Source organism: Olea europaea, unplaced genomic scaffold (genome assembly GCF_002742605.1).
Source record: "Olea europaea var. sylvestris unplaced genomic scaffold, O_europaea_v1 scaffold1714, whole genome shotgun sequence".
NCBI lineage: Eukaryota > Viridiplantae > Streptophyta > Magnoliopsida > Lamiales > Oleaceae > Olea > Olea europaea.
This window is the reverse complement of record NW_019234835.1, coordinates 60,792-68,216: the sequence shown is the minus strand read 5'-3', so window position 1 is coordinate 68,216 and position 7,425 is coordinate 60,792. Positions and strand designations below refer to the sequence as shown.

The following is a 7,425-nucleotide window of genomic DNA, read 5'->3' as shown; positions in this document are numbered from 1 at the left end:
GAAAAAAAAAAAAAAAAAAGAGTAAATGAAAATAAATATTCCGATGCTTACACAAAATTTTGTAATCTAATATACAAAGACTAGGATTAAATGAAATTCAATGAAAAATGCTTCACATACCACTCAAAAGCTAAAAGCTAATCAATTCTATATGGACTTCGAGTTGTCAACTTGTAACGAAATGACAAACGTTTAACGATCTCGCTTGGCCTTTTTTATTGTATGACTTAAAAATTAAGGTCTTTTTGATTCTCGAATTATGCTTCATGCGAACGCTCAGGTACCCGTGAGAATTTTCAAAAAATTAAAAAGACGAAAGAAATTCAATAAACTACACATGCAAATGGGCGGACCACATGGGGTCACCCCCACAATTTTATTATTATTATTATTATTTTATTTTTTTCCCAAGAAATTTGTAATTATTTTCTTTACGGCTTACTTTGACGCGCTCATTACAAGATATTAAACAAAATCGAAATATTGCATTATTAATACCATTTTGAAGTGTTCGAAGCTTATTTTTCTTCTCGTTAATGGTGCGTAAAACGGCCAACTATAACCAAAGTTACAGCGCGTCAAAGTTGGACATTCCAAACTAGTATTTCTAAAATTTCGATAATATGCTAACTTTAAAAATTCACCGACGATTGTATACTAGCCAAATTTACAAAATGCCCATATCACCTAGAAGCTCATTTAGAGAATTATATCGTAGTCATATCGAATGGTCCAAACAGATATCAAAAATATTTAAATTTGCGTCAAACTTAGTCTCTAAAAGAGACGTCTCAAAATATTGTATTATTAATACCATTTCGAAGTGTTCAAAGCTTATTTTTCTTCTCGTTAATGATGCGTAAAACAGCCAACTATAGTAAAAGTTACAGCGCGTCAAAGTTGGTCATTCCAAACTAGTATTTTGAGAATTTCGATAATATGCTAACTTTAAAAATTTACTGACGATTGTACGCTAGCCAAATTTACAAATTGTCCATGTCACCTAGAAGCTCGTTTCGAGAACTGCATCACAGTCATATCGAATGGTACAAACAGATATCAAAAATAGTTAAACTTGCGTCAAACATAATCTCTAAAAGAGATGTCTAATTCGTATTTCCTTTAAAAAAAATTAATTATTTTATTAGCATTTATTATTTTTACATTTTATAAGCAAATTTTACATGGAGTATGACGTAAAAAAATTTGGGATCATTATAGATTAAATGTAATTTGAACTACTTTTGAATTTCATTTACTTCCTAAATTAAATTTGAATTTTATTTTAATTCATTTACTTTCTACATTCAACTTGATTTACTCATTGTTGGCTCAACAATTTTCAACGAAGTGATAAACAAAACTATACAAGCAGCAAAATTTATTTGACAATATTGATAATAATATAATTAAATGACGTTTTCAAAGTATTAAGATGCGTAGTCTACAATTATAATAATGCAGTTACATTCAGTCCCCCCCCCGCCTGTCCCCAACCCAAAAAATAAAATGAAATATCATTTTCATCAAAATTGGGACAGAACGAAGGTGATTTATATGCTTGGTTGAGAACCCTTTATTGCAAAAAAAAAAAAAAAAAAGTAATAGAAAATAATTTTTAACATAAAAAAGGTGAAATTCATTTCGAAATGTATCAGTGTCACGGTCACGCGTCACATATTTACAATTCAGGGGCCAAAATGCGTATATATATCTCTGTCAATAATAATGTGAGCTAATTTTATTTTATTTTTTATGTACTTTTAAATAGAATTTCCACTTCATAATATGTCGACTGAGTCAAATTTATTTTATATAATACATCGCTACAGGCAATTTCTCATCAAGTAAAAATGAGTTTAAAATTCCTTTTCAACGATGACGTGTTTTATTCTATGAAGATTGATTGTTATTATTATTATTATTTTGAATAAAAATTCAACATCTTTTCCAAGGATTGCAACCCAAAAATAAAAATTGCGCGAAACTAAGGCCCTGTTCTCTTTAGTATTTTCGGGCCGTTTTCTGTTTTCGATTTTTCAAAACGGTGAAAACGTGTTCTTTTTCCCGTTTTCGAAAACGAAAAAAAAATTTGTGAAGAAAACACAAAACGACTTTTTTGTCGTTTTTGACGTTTTCAGTGTAAAACTTGAAAAAAATTGAAAATGCAGGAAACACCATTTTTTTATTTTTTTTTTTTTGGTTTTTTGAGGAGGTGGTGTGGTGATTCTCAAAATTTCAAAAAAAAAATTTAAAAATTTAATTTATTTTTTTTATTTTTTGAGGTAGTGTTGTGGTGATTCTCGAAATTTCAAAAAAAAAATTCATTTTTTTGTTTTGAGAAACTAACAAAAAGAACGCATTTTCAACAATTTCAAAACAAACACTCAAAACACAAAACTCAAAATGAATTCAAAACTCAAAACACAAAATTGAAACACAAAGAGAACACCCCCTAAGTTTCTTTTTTCAGTTAATACAGACATTTCGTTATCATCAAATAAAAAAAGAGTAAGAGTCATTTTTAAAATTGATATCTATACCATAGAAAAATAATTTTTGAAAATGAAGTCTATTAGTCAAACGATATTGATTTTGGAATCTATTTAAACATTGTTTTTGGAAAAAAAAAAAAAGAAAAAGAAAAGGCCTTCATCTTTCGCTATCATCAAGACCGAAATTTGAAAATTGCTTAAAACCATTTTTCTTAATTATTGTTTTTTCAATAATTTTGTATCATAAAATAATTTAAAGTAAAATTTTCTAAGTGACAATATAAGAACCCTCACCTCTACTTCATGACAATTTTAGAAATACTTTTTACGTTTTAAATTTCATAATAAAACTTCCTTATTTTTAGCCTTATTTGTCTACTATTATGACACATTATTTTTTCTACAATACTTATTTTCAACCACACATTTTTCATTAAGATAATATTACACGTAAATAAAAAAACTTTTCATTTTTTTAAACCATACATTTCAACATCAATCACTATTTCATAATACATTACTCACAAATAACAGGGCACAAACAAGCACTTAGAGAAAAAAACATTTAATAAATTATCATAATCTTTTAGTAATAAAGTTTAAAGAATAATAAATATTTAATCAACTGGTATTTGAAGTGTTATACAATTGATCTATAAATTGTAATTTTTTATTTTTATTTTCGAGTATTTTAGCCTGTTTATTTATTTATGACGGTAAACTTGGACATATTTATAATCTTCCTCTCAAAGTGTGTTTTTTGTCACCAAAACTAAAATATGATATGCAAAATTTAAAATATAGTATATAAGCTTTAAATAAACTCTAAATGCATGGTGTATTTTTGTATTTTTTTTTTTAAATATTGAATGGAACAAATATATATATAGACGCCAGAGATCGTGATGAGACGATCTAATGGCCGGTACTATCTCATCGAGAGCTAGTTCATTTTTCTCATGCTCTTCATTGTGACAATCTTCAATTTCAATAACGGATAACTATAATTTCTTGTATATGGAGGTTTTGGTTCTTCGAAAACTTCAATGGAAATCAAGACTCCCCTTAATGAACTAACATATTATTTTAATCCTCTCAATTGAAACACGTATAACAGACTTCCAATTCCACCATATTAGTACAGTAGAAGTTATGCTTCTACTTTCGGTCCTACCAAGTTTCCTTTTTGCCAAACACTCCTAAAGCCATCACCTCTTTCTTATGGGAGAACCTGCTTTTGGTGCCTCTTTTTTCCAACTTAATAGATATTTCTCCCTCAACTTTTTCTTTACTCATAATGCCCAGAGAAAAACTCACGTCAAGTTCGAAATAAAGCAAAGGTCAGAAAAGCTACCCTCAATAGATTCCTGACCCTTTGAAAACTCGCAAGTGAACGTGATCGTCAACAAGTAATATATTCGTGTGTATAGTGTCGAACGCACAAGGACTAAATATTTAATTGAGCTCAAATTAATAACAAACATAATCGAATAGCAATAAGTTTTGAGTTTTTTTTATACTAATGCCTAAGTTTTCAATTAATCTATAAAGCGTTTTAACTGATTTTTCAAATATGTGAAAGTATTGTTAAGATGTTGAATCCCCTTTGTTAATCCATTTTTATCATAACAAATTAAGGTAGTTGTTTGTAGTCATTCTTGTTGGTCAATATTCCTAATTTAATTAAAAACCTTTTCCGATAGTTATTGAAATACAAAACTTCATATTAGCTTAAAAGTCACTCATAAAAAATGTCTTGAAATCTGGTATCACTGATTAATTCAAAAAAAAACAGAAGGAACTTTCCACATACTGATCCAATATTATGGTAACCATTTTTTACAATATATATATATAAAGAGCAATTCATCTAAATATTTGTTAAAATTTTATATTTATAATCAATTCATCTTCGTAAAACATAATAATCAACAATATTGAACCGAAAAAATTAATCTAAATAATATTTAGTACGTTTTAGTACTATAAAATTGATCTCCAGCTCGGGAATGTTCAGTACTAAAGTATCACACGTGTCACATTTTCTTGCAAATTCAATCGTATATAGCAGGAAAAAAAAATGAAATCTACACTTCCCATACCAGGGAATAAAGGAAAAATATCGAATTGTAATATCTACTCCTCCTCGACGTGGTATCTGGCTAATTTAAAATATTATTTAAAAGTAATTTTTTTATCGAGTCAATTTTGTAGAGCTCAGCTCCGTGGTTAAGCAGCAAAGACTGTACCAGTACGGAAAGGGGAATCTGGTTGGGGTTTATTGGATGAACTTGATTTTGTTTGCTGCTTTGTTCTTAAGGCTCTCACTGAAGCAGAGAGATTCAATTTCTTCTCTTTGGCTTCATCAATCTCTATTTGATCTCGTCTGCACTCTACACTGCAGAATGGAGTCGAAGGTGTACCTATACATGAAGATGTCTTTATTAGTACTGAGAGGTTGGTTGCAGAGAGAACACGCATCTAGAAAATGAGGTTTATGTTCGTCAAATCCATCACATACAAACCTGCCACAAAAGGATCTCAGATTCGGAGATACCGATAGATTCCTCATTCTCGGCGGAGAATTACAATAAAAGGCGCTCGGAATTATAGAATGATTCTGTCGACGGCCGTTAACCGAGGATCCGGTTTCCATTTCCGCAACAGAATCAGGACCGTAATCTCCCTCTATAAAAAAAGGCTTTATTCTTGAAGAAGTAGTTGCTGCAGAATCCATGAATTTAGAGAGAGAAAAAGAGAATTATAGAGAGAGTAGTGAAGCAATGCGGTAGTTGGGAAGGAGGAGGAGTGGAGAGGAGACGCTGATATAAAGTGAGGTTTGGTGTGAAACTCAATGACAGAGAAAACGGGGATTCCATGAAAGTGAATCTATTACTGTTTGGGAAATTGCGTAAATGGTCCCAAACAAATTTGCGCTAATTGCAATTTTACTCAAAATCTTTAAATGTGATTCAAATGATTCCCAACTTTTTTTCTTTTCGGTGTAAATTGTCCCACCAAAAGGAACGTTAGCTTTGTGAGTGCAATGTAATTGCCCTTATTTTAGTTTCATTTCAATTAGTAATTCCAAAATGCCTTCCTCCTATACATATATGCAAATTTTAGTTATTTTTATTTGTAGAATAGATCATACAATTTGCAGTTTTCATCTTTCCACCCAAAGTTATTCGAGTTTAGTAGATACGAAGGTCACTACATATGGTGTATCTTCTCCTATCCTGCTTATATGGATTAATAAACGAGTCTCTTGATTTTCTGACGAGAGTTTCAAACGATTCAATAGTGGTGGTGGTGTGGCAATGGTGGTAGTGTGTGGTGAGGTGGGTTGGAGTGAGTGAAAGAAGATGAAAATTTTGTTTAAATTTTTTCTCTTAAAACGTTTTTTTTAGTGAAGAAAATCATTTGACCAAGTTGCACATTAATATAAAAATAAAACGAGGACAGTTGCGCTACATGCACAAAACTAATGGCTATTTTAGATGGATTTCATGCTGGAGAACCATTTAGACAAAAAATGAAAAGGTTTGATACCATTTATGCCACATTTAAAAAATTTGGACCAAAAATGCAACTTGAGCAAAGGTTTGGAATTATATGTACCGATTTTTTTAATTTTTTTTAATTTTTATTATTTCATCGTTTTGACCTTTTAAACAATAAAATATCTCTGATTCAGTTTTGATTCGAGTTAATTTCACTAATAGTCTTTAAAGTTTAAGAAATTTTTCGATTTAGTTATTGAAGTATTTTTGTGACCTCTTTAATCACTAAAACTGAATACTATTACATAGTTGACAAGTCTTTTAGCTTATTAATGTCATACTAGGCGTAGTAGCTATCAAATGTTCATGTAAATTAATGACCGTTGAACGATTAATTCCTTTCAGTTAACTTCTTGTATTAGCTTCAGGATATTTTCACGATTTAATTTAATAATGATGAATTTTAGGGTTAGGATTAAAACGGGTTGTTTGAATTTTTTCGCTAAACATGAGATTCTATCGTCAAGAATCGTGTTTTATTTTGAATTGCTATAATTTCATGGCATTGATTCGCTGATCATTAGTCAATATCAATGTTTAATGAATGTACGTCGAATCTAGAGTAAATGTCACTAAAAGAAGAAAAAATTTGGTGGAACGATCATACAGCGAATATGGAGCCACCATCTCATCGGGTGGCCCACTATCACCTAATAATGTGAGGTCACCTCGAGACTTGAGGTGGAAGGAGAGAAAAAATTAAATTCCAAGGTGGTCTCACATAATTGGGTGAGGATGGACCACTTAATGAGGTTGTGATTTCTCATTGGAGGGTCACACCACTTAGGATGGTACGATCGCCCTACCGAAACTTTTCTTTACTAAAAGAGTAACCAATTGTAATATTTAAATAGTGTTAAATAGGTAATGAAAATACTTTTCACGGTCAATCTGAATTTTTACTTGAACTTCAATTACCATTCGTGAAACTATCTCGATCTGGTTATTAACTATTAGAAGCATTGCATCATCGTCCTCAATATTCTCTGAGTAATAAAATTGTAATTTAAAAAGAAAAAGTAATTTTGTCATCAGCCTTTATAATTTTGATTTTGATTTTGATTTTTTTTTTTTTGTTTTTTGTTTTTACTTTAATCGGCATCCAATAAAAATTAAAGATATAATCCCATGAGGGTCTATAATCATTAAATAAAGATTCCTATACTTTCCATTTTTATGATTAGTTATGCAACTTTAATGATATATTGAACACCAACTTGCTCCACTTTAAAAGTTGGATATCAACTCACTCGGTTGCAATTATAAATTTTAGTTACGTAAAAGACAAACAATTCAAAAGTAAATTAGTGTAACATGGTAATTAAACTCACGTATTGTCGTGATAGAAATCAATAAGAGGTAAGATG

The 7,425-nt window shown here is 30.1% G+C and overlaps 1 protein-coding gene across 1 annotated transcript; it reads right to left on the bottom strand.

Moving 5' to 3' along the window:
• Window positions 1–4,724: 4,724 nt before the first annotated feature.
• Window positions 4,725–5,232, bottom strand: LOC111377753. The gene is made up of 2 exons (XM_023000878.1): window positions 5,053–5,232; window positions 4,725–4,976 (listed from the first exon to the last, which is right to left on the bottom strand). Exons 1-2 carry the CDS (start codon window positions 5,230–5,232, stop codon window positions 4,725–4,727), a joined length of 432 nt encoding a protein of 143 aa, XP_022856646.1.
• Window positions 5,233–7,425: the final 2,193 nt, after the last annotated feature.